At 58.0% G+C, this 15,128-nt stretch overlaps 1 protein-coding gene across 26 annotated transcripts in view; it reads left to right on the top strand.

The window, feature by feature from the left end:
* Window positions 1–15,128, top strand: part of NCOR2 (nuclear receptor corepressor 2) — a 240,904-nt gene that overhangs the window by 98,714 nt on the left and 127,062 nt on the right. For 24 of the 26 annotated variants that reach the window (XM_026457393.1, XM_026457401.1, XM_026457417.1 and 21 more), the window contains 2 exons: window positions 785–898; window positions 9,020–9,076. In XM_026457393.1, coding sequence (XP_026313178.1) covers window positions 785–898; window positions 9,020–9,076 — 171 coding nt within the window. Of the gene's footprint in view, window positions 1–784; window positions 899–8,488; window positions 8,621–9,019; window positions 9,077–15,128 lie in introns of those variants that run through there. The other 2 variants (XM_026457415.1, XM_026457404.1) reach the window with 2 other exon arrangements.

Raw genomic sequence — 15,128 nt, 5'->3', positions numbered from 1 at the left:
GAGGATGAGGATGATGGGGGGGATGAGGATGAGGATGATGGGGTGATGAGGATGAGGATGATGAGGATGATGGGGTGATGAGGATGAGGATGATGGGGGGATGAGGAGCTCTGTGGGTGGAGTGCTGCCTGTGTGTCAGGTGCCAAGTGCTTTGCACATATCATCAGCTCATTTCACCCACACACCGGCCCCCTAGGGTGGTGACTCTTTTATCCCCATTTTCCAGAAGAGGAAGGGAAGGCTCAGAGAGGTCCAGGAACTTCTCAAGGCTACGCAGTAAGTAGGAGTGGGAGCCAGTAGGACTGGCTCCAGTCTAGCCAGTGCAGCTGCGGAGTCTGCACAGCCTCTCCTAGCACTGATGCTGCCTGTAGGAACCGTAATGGGTAGTAATGCTAGCTCATAGCAGGCCTGGCTGTGCCTGCCTGTGTAACTCATTGAGTTCTCACCATGGTCAGAATGGCGGCACGGCAATCAGCCCTGTTTACAGATGGGGAAACTGAGAGCTAGCGGGGTGGGGCTGCTCGGCTGTGCTTCCCTAGCTGGCAAGTCACGAAGGCAGGATTTGAACCTGGCTTCGGAGCTTGGAGGTTGCAGCTGGTTCGGGAGCTGGGGCCTCTCCCGGGTACGGAGTCCCTGGGGTGACTCACAGGAAATGGGTAGCAGCCTGACTTCCTGTGCGCGGCCGCGGCCCGGGCTGCAAGGGGGCCTCCCCGCGCCCTGGGAGCTGCAGCCCTCCTTTCGCCTGCCGGGGTGCTCACCCCTCACGCTCTGCCTCTTCCCACAGCAACAGCTGGAGGAGGAGGCTGCCAAGCCGCCCGAGCCTGAGAAGCCCGTGTCACCGCCACCCATCGAGTCGAAGCACCGCAGCCTGGTGCAGATCATCTACGACGAGAACCGGGTATGTGTCCCCGCACCTGCCTGCTGCTCCCCGGCCATAAGGCCTCAGTGTTCCCATCTGCAAAATGGGGAGGGGGCCTCGCCACCCTCTCCCCCAGAGATGCAGGGTTTGTGAGTGGGTAGGGGAAGGTGACCGGTGGAAAGCCATCCTGATGTGGCCTCTGGGCTGTTCTGCTCAGACACGCAGATGGGTGTGAACCGTGGCTAGCCAGCAGGATGCAACACAAAACGGAGGCTTTGGGCTCCAGGAGAGCACCAGGGTCCAGCTGATGGCCCAGGGTAAGGGGCTGCCACTTTAGGCACTCGTGCAGAAGAAATCCCTTTAAGGCAAAAGATAATGACGTTATGACCACAGCAGTGAGCTTTCATGGAGCAGCTCCTCCCGTGAGTACTGGAAGGGCACGTGCAGGCGTCGTTTCCATTTTCCTGAGGCCCAGAGAGGTTAAGTGACTTGTCCAGAGTCACACAGCTAGGAAGCATTGGACCTGGATTAGAACCTGTGGGCTGTCAGACCATAGGGCCTGAGTTCTCAGCACCAGCTTCCACTGACACTGGGCCCTCGAAGGGGCCTTTGAGATGATTGAAACCCTGAGTCTGTAGCAGGCTGTGGAGGCCCATGGAGATCCCACTGGGGGCAGCTATAGGGGGTCTGGTCTTGGTGGAGGGGCTTGGGGTACCTAGAGCCGTGTCTCCAGGGGCTGAACCCTAAGGGTCTGTGCACCCCGAACGTGGAACCTTGTGTCTGGTGAGGTGGTAAGCTCCCTGTCTTCCCAGGCAAGCCACTACCAGCTGGGCTTTGATGATTTACAATCGACTTTTTCTAAATGTATTCAGGATCTGTGGATGTTGATCCCCTCCCTTATTTTCTGGATGAGGAAACTGAGGCCCAGAGAGGGACTGGTCCTTGTGAAGCGTGACAGATGAGGAAACTCCTCTCCCTGCCTTGGCTTCTCTGGTTCCCCTCTTGCCTGTAGCCCCAGCCACCCTTCCCAGCTGCCTCTTCCGTAATATCTTCCTTGGCCAATCGGTGCTCAGAGTTGAGGTGGGGGTGGGGAGGCCTCTGGAGTCTGGTGGGTGCCTGCAGTAGCAGCCTGAGACAGGGAACTACTGGATCAACCAGTTTGGCTACGCCTCCACCTCTAGAAACAGCAATGTCATGCAGAATGAGACAAGCCTGTTTGGGGCCTGGGAACTGTGTGCCTGGGTCAGTCTCCCACACCGTGGCCCCTCACCTCAAGTACTGCTAGTAACAGTCATCAGAGAGCCCAGGGGCCACACATCCTTCAGCCAGGCATCTTGGGTTCAAATCCCATTTCTCCCACTTCCTGGCTCTGTGACCCTGGAATGTTTTACTTAAACCTCCCTGTGCCTCACGCTTCACAGCTTTGAGACAATGACAACGATGGTATCACCTAGGACAGTTGGTGTGGAGATGAAAGGGGCTGATTTCCTAGTGCCCTTAGGACAGACAGTGCCTGGCACCAAAGAAATGCCAGCTGGTGCTATTAATTGTCATTATCATAGCTCTTATTTCTTCTTGTGATTGTTTACCTTGAACATTTAATAGAACAGTATTTGCATTTAGTAGAACTACTATTATTCTGTCCATTTTGCTCATCAAGAAACCAAAGCTCAGAGAGCGGAGGAGACCTCCCTGAGATTGCAGAGCAAGTGAGCTTTGAGCCTGGGACTCGGAGCCAACATTGAGGTTGCTCCAGGAGCCCGAAGTGGAGGGGACATGGACAGGGCTCCTGAGAGTGTCACCTCTGCCTGCCCTCTCTGATCCTTGGTGGAGAGCAGGCACGGTTCTCTTCAGCAGCTGTGGAGGCCAAGTCAGTGGCTGAGCACACTGATGCAGTGCCTTGGCCCTCTACCTGGTACTCCTCTCCTTGCAGGGCTCATACTGTCACTTCCATCTTTGCTCAAGTGGCCCCTTCTCAGCAAGACCTGTTTCAACCCTCTACTTAATACTGAAAACCCTTCTCTCAGGAAAAAGGGTTTTCAGGATTACACCGATTTTCCTCCTTTGTGGCTCCTGATTCTCCTTAGCCCTTGTCCTCATGGGACGTGATTTTTAGTTTACTTATTTATTCTGTTTATTATGAATGGAAACTCTGTGAGAGCAGGGATTTTATTCCTGCCCACTTTTATTTCCAGTGGTATCTCCAGCACCTAAAACGGTGTTCACCACACAGCAGATGCACATTAAATAATTGTGCAAATGTTCAGGTGACAGAAGGGGAGGGGAGATGGAGGCGAGTGACCAGCTCTGGCCTGTGGAAGAGGCCTCTGGTTTAGGGGCGTGGGGGCTGGTGGGGACCCTCCACCTGGGCTGAGCTTCTGAGCCTCCAAAGCCTGCAGCCTGGTGTGCGGGAGGCCCCCAGCCGCCTTTGGCAGGAGCAGCCAGGACTTACCGCCTCTTGGGGGATCAGTAGGATTAAATTTTAATCTGCCTTCCTTTCCTGCTGGTTCCTGGAGAGATGGAGGACAAGGGTCTGTCTCTAAACGCCGAGCCAGCCGGAAAATGCAGCTTCCCCGCCGGGCAGGGCCCGCCTGGCAGTTCTGAGTGCTGGAGTCTGGCTCATTATCCATTCAGAGCACATTGGTGAGGCACCCGCTGAGCAAGGCTTTTCCCGCCTCCCTGCCTCACGTGAGCTGCCTGCGTGGGCGGGGGCCGGGGCCGGGCAGGTGTGCACAGATGGCAGGGCAGCCGACAGGGTGGCTGCAGCCTGAGAGCAGGAGCAGACGGGGTGGCCTGGGCCCAGGAGGGCAGAAGCATGACCTGGAAGTGAGCGCTGGGAAAGGCTTCTTGGAGGCAGCGGGTGGGCTGGAAGGAGGGCATTCAGGTGAGGGACATGGCACAGGCCAAGTCCCAGAGACGGGACTGGCGTCTCCTTTGATCTTCAAAGGTGGTGGGCATGAGGTAGGAGCCTGTTGGTTCCAGGACAAAGCACACACTTGGAATCTGGACAAAACACACACACAGGCAGCACTAGCAACGTGTGGATACGTAAGGGGTGTGTGTGCAGCGCAGGTCGCTGGTGCTGTAGGAATTCAGGACAGAACAGCGCAGAGTGGGCTTCCTAGGGGAGATGGGCCTTGAGCTCGGTTGACTGGAGAAAGGCAGAAGGCTGCTTCCAATGGAGATGCCTACGGCTTATTCACAAGGTGAGGAGGAGGCAGGATTGATGGAAGCAGCAACCCCAGTTGCTGAGTAATGCAGAAATCAGCAGAAAACTTGGGTCCTTGTCTTCGAGTTTAAGCATCTTAAAAGGAAGGCGTTTCTATGATGTGATTAGGACTCAGTGTGTGCACATGCGATCGGGACTGAGCAGGGCAAAGACGAATAACACCATCCACAGTCACCGTGAACGTGAAGCATTCAGTAGAGCCTTTGGGGGGTTTTGGCACTCCTCGTGCTTGTTTGTCGGGCCCAGCATCAGACGCCCGATTCAAGATTTTCAGAGCAGTGCTTCAGACCCCATCCTGTGGCCCCAGCATCCTGTGCCAGGCCCCCACCTCTGGCCTCCATGCCCAGCCACCTGGTCATCAAAACTGCCCCCAGGGTCCAGGGGTTCTTTCGGATCATCCGTTTCAGCCCTGCGGGGCTGCTGCACGCGTCCTTTGACCTGCCGCTTTTTCTGCTCGTCACACACCCTGGGAGGGCTCTGCACAGGGCTCGCGGGCATGGGGCTCTGTTTGAAAATGAGGAAGCTGAAGCTCAGGGTAGGCCGCTGCCCTGAGGCACTGCTGCAGCCAGTGGAGGAGCTTGAGTGCAGGACTGGGGGCTCGGGGCTTCTTGGGTGAGTAGGTGCTGCCCGCAATCTGCAGACGAGGAGGCCAGTGCGGCAGAGAAGGGGCTAGGATGGGGCTTCCAGGCAGGGGAGAGGTGAGGGAGTGGTCAGTGTCAGGTCTGTTTCTCTGCCCTAGAGGAGAGCCGCGTTATGGATGCGTGTGTGGTTTGTGTGCCTGTGGGTACACGTGCATATACGGATGGATGCATGTGTGCTATGTGTGTTGGATACACATGTGTGAGCATACATGTGTGCCTTTGGATGACTGTGCATAGTTGTATGTGAATACTTAGAGTGAGAGTCGGCTTGTGTGGGACGAGCATGTGGTGATTTGTGCATTGATACAGCACACCTGTGTATGTGTACGCGTGCATATGTGCATGTGTGTGGACCTCTGGATGGCTATGTGCACATGTGTATAAGTGTATATGAGTCAGCATGTGGGGTCTGTGGTTATCTGTGCACTTACACATCCATGCATACACACGTGGGTGCGTGTGTGTATGTGTGCGGGTGTAACTATGGGTGCTGTGTGCACATGTGTAAACACCTGCATCCACGAATTGGCACGTGTGAGGCGTGTATGCAGGTATTCGTGTATCTGTGCACCTGTATGCATATGCATGTGTTCACACGGGTACGCGTTAGGCTGTGTGCATGTGTGTACAGATGGATATACGTGAGATGGTGTGTGTGGGGCAGGTGCGGTTACATCATGTGTTCACTTGGGTGCACGTGTGTATGTGAGTATGTGTGTCTGACTTGACGTGTGTGGACGTGTGTGTATGTCTTTGCGCATTCCTAGATCTCAGCATGTGCACTTGGTCACGTGGGTCTGGCGCTCCCGTGCACCTGTCTGCATAGGTGACTAAGGACTTGTGTGCCCCGCGCAGCTCCTAGGCGTTTTGGGCATGGGAGGTCTGGCCACACAGAGTCCCTCAGGAGTGCCATTGCTCGAGGGATCCCCAGTCGCCTGGTGAGAGCTCCTACAGTGGGCGGACACCACGGTGAACAGGGCCCCTCACCGGCCTGAGTCCCTAGGTTCTCCTGTCCTCTCTGAGCCAGGTGAGCTTGGGCAGTGGCTTCTCTCAGGCTTGGCCACCTCCCCTGCAGCATCAGCCCCACCTGCCACCATCAGAGCAGAGAACTCGGCCCCCGCAAGGCCAGGAACATGGGAGGACGTGCGTGGGGGCAGTCGGGTTTCAGCGGGATTGAGAAAGGCCTCTTTCCCTTCTCACCCAGGGTGGGGCTGAGTCCCCTGAATTCCAGCCTCCCACTGGCAGGTGCCGGCCCAGCATGAAGCCCTCCTTTGGGCCGGAGCAGTCCCTGAGTGTTGCCACCCTTGGGTGGAGTTGGTTCAGCTCTACCAAGTGTATCCTGGTGTCCCCTGCAAGCTGGGCTTTGGGCCTGCATGGGGAAGATGCGGACAGGAGCTCCTGTTGGAGCAGTTGCTGTTTGCCAGGACCAAGGGCAGCCAGGGAGCCAGTGTCGGGAGGTGGCCCCCAAGGGGGCCAAGGAGATGTACAGATATGAGCCATGGGAATATTGGGGTTGGGGAGTGTTCTAGGCGGGAGAGGTTCAGGTGGGAAGGGTTTGGGATTTTGCCTAGAACTGTGTGGATTGGTGACCTCCTATCCAAGTGTCCTCTCTGAGCCTCAGTTTCTCCATCTATAAAATGGGGCAGGCCTTGCACCCAGAAACAGGTTACTGGGAGGCTTGGCAATCTTGGTTGTGGCTTGGAGAGCAGGGAGACAGGGCCTGTCCTCTCGGCCACCTCTACGGAGGAGGCAGAGAGGCCTCTGTGTCCTTGGAAAGGCCAGGCACGTCCGGGATGTGGACTGCTTCCCCCATGGCCCTGGAGAAAGTGCCTGCTGCCCTCAATCCTGTGCTGAGCCCTGCTGGACGATAGCAGCTCGGTGGTTGGCGCTGGCCTCTTCGGGTCCTGGTGGAGAGGCGGGGAGGCACTGGGCCAGCTGCAGCAACGTGGAAAGAGGACAGGGTTCTGGGCTGGGACCAGAGAGCCTGTGGGTACAAGAATGCTTTGTCCCAGAGACAGCCTGAGTGAGGGAGCCAGCCTGAGTGAGGGAGCCAGCCGACCCCATTTCCAGGTATTTAGACCATTCCTGAGCATCCACTCTGAGCCAGATGCTGTTGCAGGCACTGTAGGTGCAGCAGAGAACAGAGCAGGTGCCTTGCTCCTCATAGAGTCCTCATCAGGGGGACATGGCCAGTAAGGTAAACAGTGGGCTGCAGACCCTTACCCCTGACCGCATGTGCTGTGAAGACAGCCAGGTGGGGAAGAGTGGTCGAGGGAGGTGGGCCACCCTGCTGCGGCGGGTCAGGGGAAGCCTCTCTGGGGAGGGGCGGCTGAGTCAAGACACTTTCATACATACCTCTCTCCGCCTGAGCGTCCTGATCTGCTGTCACTGCTCTTAACCAATAGCTGTTGTTTGGGTTTATTCCAGGCAGGGGCCGGGTCTCACTCATTCCACGTCTCTCCACCGGTCAGTCCCAGCGTTAGGAAGCTGCCCTGCCCCCATGCCACCCCATACCCAGGCCTTCACTGGGCCTGGCTCAGGGGTTCTCCCATCTTCAGTACCCCAGGGCAGACTCTTTCCTGCTTCGAGGGTATGGCTGGGACAGTGACTCTCGGGGTGATATCTGCCCCCATCCATCGGAAATACTAGTCCCAAGCCTAGGGGTGGCCCTGCGTGGAACCTGGCCCTTGGCTTCCTCTGTCCGTGGATCCCGGAGGTCGTAAGAAGGGCTTCTTCCCTGTGTTTTGTTTCTGCGCCTCAGTTTTACCATCTGTGAAATGGGGCTACTCCTGCGTGTGCCTCCCGTGGTGCTTATGCGTGATTGAAATGATAAGAACACAGTGTGTGCCCGATGGTCGGCTCATGGCAGGTGCTTGGGGAAGTGATCACTGCTGTAATAGTTCTCCCCTGCTGTTCCAGCCCCCAGCCGCACCTTGAGGCTGCAGGTCTCGGGGTTTCAGCCCAGCGTGAAGGTGGCCGAGAGCATAGCCCTGCTCTTGGTGGGCCGGGCCCTGGGCTCTAGGCAGAGGCAGCTCTAGGTTCTGGCTTGAGCCCACCTACATACCCGCTGTCTTTCTCCGAGGGCTGGGGAGTGGGGGTGATGCTGACCCGCCATGCCCTCCCCTCTCTGCTGCAGCCGGGGAGCCTGGGCCCCTCCACCCTGCAAGGAGATCTTGGCAAAGGCTACGTCGAATTTTTGTTGGCAGCCACATTTCCCAGGACTCGGGGTCACCTACTTTTGGCCAATCTGGGTTTGGGGTCACTGGGGACGGTTTCAGTATGGTGATGGTGACTTCTGCGGCCTGTCCGCCTAGTCATTGCCAAATACTGAGTGGCTGCCCAATGCAGCTGAGTCACAGCAGGGGCTCGCCCACGTGCTGGCCCGTGAACACCCATTTGCCAGTGCACACGCAGTTTAGCCTTGTGCAGGGGGCACCCAAACCCACCCAAATTCTGCCCCTGCCCTCCGTCACAAGCCCCAGGAAGCCACTTTCAGGAGCCCCTCCACCCCCCACCTTCCTGTACCTGGCTGGCCTGGGCCATCCTGCAGGCCTCCTCTGAGCGGACCCTGGTGGTCCCAGGCTGGGGGCTGGCGGGCCTGGCCGAGGTACAACGTCTGCCTTCACGCCAAGGGCCGGGGTGGGGCCCGGAGGTCCAGCCTACTGACGGAGTGGCCACTGAGCCCTGCACCACATGTTCCTGTTTTCCTAATAAGTCCCCACTTGTGAGTGGGGAGGAGGCGGGGAGGCCCCAGGGCAGCCCAGAAATAATCACATGATTGTGAAACACAAGAATCCTAGAAAGGGTATCTCTGAGCGCCTCTATCTCACCCTCCCTCCTCCTCCTCCTCCTCCTCCTCCTCCTTCCCTCGCTGGCTGCACTAGCTCTGAGGTAATTGTAGACAACCCAACCAGCTTCCAGGGCGAGGGAAGGCATCTCAGGGCTGGCAGTGTCGGCTGGGCTGGCGGGGAGCGGTGCCCACGTCGCCAGGCCCTGGGGGAGCGAGGCCTGCGCGCCTGCCGGGGAACAGGCTTCAGTGGACCTGGCGCGTTTGCTAACATCGAGACTTGGCGGGCTTGCTGAGGCCGCTGTGGGGGTATTGAGGCCCCTCTGTGTGTTTTTCCAGCCTGGGGAGGGCCTGAAGAGGGCCCCAGGCCTCCCTCCCCCGTACTGAGGATCAGCATGCTAGACTGGGCTGGGCAGGTGCCCGCTGCTCCGGGAAGCCTCTGTTTATAATCTGTGTTTTTTTGTTTTTTAAAAAAATTCCTCCTCTTCGCCATCACCCTGCAGAAGAAGGCCGAAGCTGCACATCGGATTCTGGAAGGCCTGGGGCCCCAGGTGGAGCTGGTGAGCTGGGGTACAGGGTCGGGGGCTCTGGGGAGGGCGGGGGTGGCTGGAGAGGTGGGCAGGGAGGCGGGAGGGTGCGGTGGAGGAGGAAGTCATCTATTGCCAAGCGCTGCCCAGGCGGCGTCCGCGGAGGAGGCAGGAAACCCACCTTCCTGATGAGAGGATGGCAGATAGCGGGTGGGCGGGCCTGGCCGGGCTGAGTGGGGGTGGGGAGTCTTGGCAGCAAGCGCCTGTGAGGCCACCCGCGCACTCCGGTGCACACCGTGAAGCCCGGCCACTCGGGCCGTGAGGAGAGTCACCACCTATGGGCCAGCGCGTTTGCTCCAGCTGAGCGCGGAGAGCCGGTTCTCTGGGTCACGCGATCTCAGTCCACTCCCAGGTTCGCTGCTTCATGGTGGTGTGATCTTGAGCGGGTTTGTTACCGTCTCTGTGCTTCAGCTTCCTCATCTGTAAAATGGGAATCCTAACAGCACCTGTTCCACTGGGTTACAGTGACGAGGAGCTGTGTTAATGTTTGTCCAACATCAGGTGTGGCGCCCGCCTTGCAGACAGTAAGTGTGCGGCATTAGCTATGATGATGATGATGATGATGATGATGATGGTGATGATGGCTGTCACTAGTGTCCTTTTGCCGTGGAAAGACGCCATGTCAGCAGCAGAGCTGGAAAGCAAGCCCCAAGCCTCCTGGAGTCCCTGGGCTGAGGATGGGTGGATGCAGAAGCCCTAGCTCCCAGAGAACGGGCCACAGCCCCTTCCTGCCCCACAGCCATGTGTGCGCACTGAGCTGGTCAGCACGGATGGCCGTGGTGGGCACTGAAGGCATACTGCTACCCACATGTGTGCCAGATGAGGGAGAGTCTGTGTGCATGGTGGGCTAGGGTGTGTGTGTGAGTGCGCCCAGGGTGCAGGTAAAGTCTTACGCTTTCGGCCATGTGTAGTGGCTCACACCTGTAATCCCAGCACTAGGGGAGGCCAAGGCAGGAGGATTGCATGAAGCCAGGAATTTGAGATCAGCCTGGGCAAAACAGCAAGATCTTGTCTGCAAAAAATTTAAAAATTCACCAGGTGTGGTGATGCACGCCTGTCGTCCCAGCTACTTGGGAGGCTGAGGCAGGAGGATGGCTTGAGCCCAGGAGTTCAAGGCTACAGTGAGCTATGATCACACCACTGCACTCTAGCCTGGGCAGTAGAGTGAGACCCTGCCTCATAAACAAAACAAGTCTGACACCTTCAGAGCCTCCATCTAAACTCAACTCCGCTGCATGTTTGCCAAGTGGCCTTAGGAAAGGGGCTGACCTCCCAGTACCACAGTGCTCTCTCATTTGGGACAGGCCGACACTCTAGGGCCTCCTTCCAGGGTCTTCCCAGGGTTAAAGGCAGTGATGCCCGTTAAAGGCTCACCTGGTGCAGCTCCTGGCCCCTACAAAGGGCTCAGTAGTTGTGAACAATTTGGTGATGAGCTGTTCCCCGGGAAGTTTCTGCAGGCTACTCAGTTTTGCACAGTGAGAGCTCCCCAAAGCCTGGGGTCTGTCTGTTGAGGCCACTCAGGAACTGCAAACCCCAGGCTCCCAGGCCCGCTCAGAAGGCAGAAGCAGGGAGGAGATGGCAAGGGCTCCTCCAGCTCAGAAGCAGGGCCCAGCCGCCCTCCTGGCTGGACTCAAACCTCGCCGGGCTCCCCCATCCCTTCAGGGCTCTGCCCCCTCCAGATACATCCTCGGGCCTGGGCGACCTGGGTGACGAGCTCTGGCCTGGGGTCGTGCTTCTCTCCGTGGAAGTGATTTCTGGGGAAGTTTTCAGCAGCAGCTGCTGCTTGCTTGTTTTTCTGTTTTGTAAACAGCTTTATTGAAGTACAGTTCGCACGCATGCCATTCACCCATTTAAAGCGTACAATTCAGTGGGTTTTAGTGTATTCACAGATGTGTGCAACTGTCACCACGGTCAATTTTAGAACATTCCATCATCTCAAAAAGAAACCCTTCTGTCTCTATGGATTTGCCTATTCTGGACATTTCCTATAAATGGAATCTTGCAATATGTGGTCCTTTGTGTCTGGTTTCTCTCCCTCAGCATCATGGTTTCGAGGTTCATCCATGTTGAGCGTGGGTTGGTCCTTCATTCCTTTTTGTGGCTGAATCATGTTTTCACTGTAGGGGCAGGTCACGTGTTGTTTACCCACTCATCAGTTGGTGGACATGAGATTGTTTGCATATTTGGGGTATTGTGAATAAAGTTGCTGTAACATTAGTGTGGCGTTTCCATGTGAACGCACGTCTTCATCTCTCCTGGGTGTGTACCTAGGCGTGGAATTGCTAGATCCTCTGTTAACCCTGTGTTTAGCCCCTTGGGGAACTGCCCAACTGTTTTCCAAAGTGGCCGTAGCATTTTACATCCGCACCAGTAAGCTGCCTCTTGCCTCGGTTTCTCCTTTTTTGCCAAATGGGGATGGCAGGGTCGGACGAAGTTCCCAACCATTTCCAGACTTCCAGGTCCTCCCGCTCCCCTTTCCTGATTGGTCCCCGGGGCCTTCCTAGGGGAAAGGGCTTGAGGAACACAGGCGAGGAAGGCCCTGTCCGTGGGAGTCTGTGGGCGGATGGGGGTGGGCGGCTGCTGGTGTCAGAAGCTTTGGAACCAGGGCCCCACAGTGAGTCTTTTCTGGTTCTTTGGAGACAAGGGGATGGGGTTGTCTCCCGCTTGGGGATCTCAGAGCAGAGGCTACCAAAGGGCTGATGGCACAGGAGGCTAAGGTCTAGTGTCTGGACTCTTGAAGGCCCCTGGCTTGGTGCCAGTCAGTGGGGAAAGGGAGGGCGCCTCGCAGAGCTGTTGCCATCCCATTTTCTGGATGAGGCTCAGCGAGGGGAGTGCCTTGTGCCGGGCCACACAGCAAGAGATGAGGTGGGGAGGTGTGCTGAGCCCCGGGGGCAGCGGCTGGCCAGTTCTGCACAGATCTGCCAGGCCCGAGTGGCCACAGGCATCCTCCAAGCAGAGGCAGCTCCATGGTACACCCTCTGCAGGGGCCTGTCTACCACCTAGGTGCCAGAAGCCCGGACCAGGGACGGCCTGAGGACCCAGGGGCTGTGGGTCACAGAGTCCAGTTCCCAGGGTGTCTTCCATCAGAAGCTGCAGTTCCAACGCCCCTCCCCTCGGCAGGGATGAATCCCTGTGGCCTCCCTGGAGGAATGTGCATTGGAAAGGGTGAAAATAGCAGCAGAGGTGCTAACCAGGGGTCTGGGGCTCCGAGATGGTGGGGCACGGCCCCTCCTGCCCAGCTGTGGGGCCCGGGCCAGGCTGGGAGCAGGCGCGGTGGTGGAGGGCACACCGCCCAGCTGTGGGGCCCGGGCCAGGCTGGGAGCAGGCGCGGTGGTGGAGGGCGCGCCCGGCGGCCCCGACCTCTCTGCCGCTTTGAGTCATTGCTTCCTTCCTGTTCCAAGGCGTTATTTTAAGAAGCTGGTGTCACCAGCGGGTTGAGGGCTGGGGCTGACGCTTCATTTATTGCCAGCTCAGGCCGCCTGGGACTGTGGCTCTTCCTGGTGGCCCTGCTGGCTGGCTCAAAGCCCGAGGGGGGCCGCCTCCTCCCTGGCCCCTGCTGGCTTTCTTAGTCACCACTGTGCCTCATCTTTGCCTAGGCCCTGCGTCTGGCACCTGCTCCCCTTTGCCCTCTTTCTGCCCTCTGAGTGGCTGCGCCTCTTGATTTTAGAGGAGACAGAGGCTGAGCAAGAGAGAGCTAGACCCTGGGGCCTCCTGGGTGCCACCCCAGCCTCCACACTCATCTGGGCCTTGATGTCCTCACTGGCATGTGTCCCCCCAGGGGTCATTTATCCCGGGAGGATAAGGCCTGGGGGTGAGGGACAGGGGCCAGCCATGCCCCCGGCCTGTGGCTGTGGAGGTATCTCATGGCCCCACGTGGGGACCCCGCCTAGCCTGGGCTGGGGAGCCGCCAGGCCTTTGTGCAGCCCCCTCTGCAGAGGGTGAGGGGGGTGCTGGGGAGTCCCCTTGGGCCCTGTGTCCCCTCAGCAATGCGTCTACCAGGACATGCCACTGTCCCTCCCTCCCCCAACCCCCTTCTGGGCTTTCCAAGATGGCTGGCCTCAGCCTGTTGCCATGGCGACACACAGCATTCGAGCAGCTCTGGGCCCAGAGCCTCCCCTGGGCTCCTGGGGTTCAGTGGCCTCGGGGAGTGGCTGGTGAGTGCCTCCCAGGGGGCAGCCCCTGTTTAGAGGCGGCAGCACCCACAGTATCCTCAGTCTTTCCGGGCCTTCGCCTTGCAGGCCACTCACCGATGGCCACCTTGAGAAGCAGGGGCTGTGTCCCTATCTACGGGACATAGGAGGAGGCCACCAAGTGGAAGTGGCCTCCCTCCCCGGTGGCTTCGGTGGGTTGGAGGCTGACCGGGCTCCTGCTGCCCCCGGGAGCCTGTCTTGTGTTTCTGTACCCGCCCTGTGCCGCCGAAGCACTGTCCCTTCTGCCCACCACTCCCTCCCAGGGTCGTGTGCGGTGGGCTTCCAGTCCCCTTCTGGCCCCTTCGGCTGTTTGCTATCTTTGAAACCCAAACAAGACAAACACTAAATTTCACCAAGTCTGAAATTTTCTGAGCTATCCAAAATTTCCATGAAGTAGGTCCTCTTTGGTCTACACCCATGTTCCAGATGAGGAAACTGAGGCTGGAGTATGGAGGGCACTTGTCCAAGCTCACAGCTAGCGAGGGGGGAGCCACCATTTAAACTGGGGCCTGTTTCCAAAACCCAAACCTTTAAGTAATGTCCACTTGCACCTGGCCTGCATTTGATTGGCATGTGGGGAACATAAAGGAGCCAGCCTGTTGCCCTGGGTTACAGCGTGGCCATCTTGGTAGGGCCCCTTGCCATTCCTGAGACAAGGACTCGCACCCCCTGCAGGGATGCTGCACCGCACCCCTTCTTTCCACTGGCAAGTTCTGCAGTGAGTCTGACCATGGATTCTCTTGTTCCTCTGCTCACTTCTCCCTCTTGTTCAGACCTCCAGGGTCGGGGTGGGGAAACTGCCCTCTGTTCAGGGCTGAGAACCTTGGGAGGGGAGCCTGACCCGGCATGGGGAGAAATGGCTCATGTCAGCTGCAGGATGACATCTCTGTCCCCAGGAGAGTAGCTGAGCAGGACCCTGGAATTGCCCGAGTCCAGTGGTGAATTCCCTAGCAGGGGAATCTGGGGCTACAGGGAGAAAGGCGACATTGTCACCAGCCGAGACCGTCTGTGAGGCTCTGCAGAGCTGCAGCGGCCCTTCTCTGGGGAGGGGGGGGGGGGGATCTGGGTGGCCCCTCTGCTGGCGTCATCAGGAGGTGTGTTCAGCTCTATCCCCAGGGAAGAGACTTGCGTGTCCCTTCTGTTGCTGCAGCCCTGCCCCGAGGCTGCAGGACTCCACGTCTCCATCCTTACCCCGTTCCACCTGATCACTCATACTCTGTACCTGATCTTCCCACCATCGTCACCCATGGCCACCCTGGGAGGCTCCTGCTGTGTGCGTGGGTGAGGGAGAGGGATAGGAAGAGAGGGAGACAGACAGAAAGACATACACACGCGCACACACACACAGAGGCTCAGGCAGAGGGGGGAGCAGACCCTTCCTCCAGCGCTGGAGCTGAGAGATGGGCTGTCATTCAGGCTCATCTCGTACCAGCTGTGGGCAAACGTTGTAAGCTCTGAAGGACTCAGTTCTCCTGTCTGTACAGTGGGGTGAGTGTATCAGTTATGCAGTGCGGTTACATGGCCACTGCCGGGGCACAAAGCAGCCCCACATGTAGAGGCTTGAAGCAGCAACTGTTTACTGTTTCTTAAGAGTCTGGAAGGCAGCTGAGCATTTCTGCTGGTGCGGACTCAGCTCTTGTACCTCCGTGGCCAGCGAGGGAGTCGGTGGGCCAGTGTTGTAGCTCAGCCCAGGCGGGTGGCACCACTCTGCTCTTTGCCTCTCTGCCCGCTTCCTGCAGGCCAGGCTAGGCTCGTTCTCTTTTTTTTTTTTTTTTTTTTTGTCTTTTGTTTTTTTTTCGTTTTTGTGGAGAACGGGGTCTCGCTGTATTACCCAG

This window comes from Piliocolobus tephrosceles, chromosome 10, assembly GCF_002776525.5.
Source record: "Piliocolobus tephrosceles isolate RC106 chromosome 10, ASM277652v3, whole genome shotgun sequence".
NCBI lineage: Eukaryota > Metazoa > Chordata > Mammalia > Primates > Cercopithecidae > Piliocolobus > Piliocolobus tephrosceles.
Note: the sequence above shows the minus strand (reverse complement) of the source record. Positions and strands in the feature narration are given on the sequence as shown.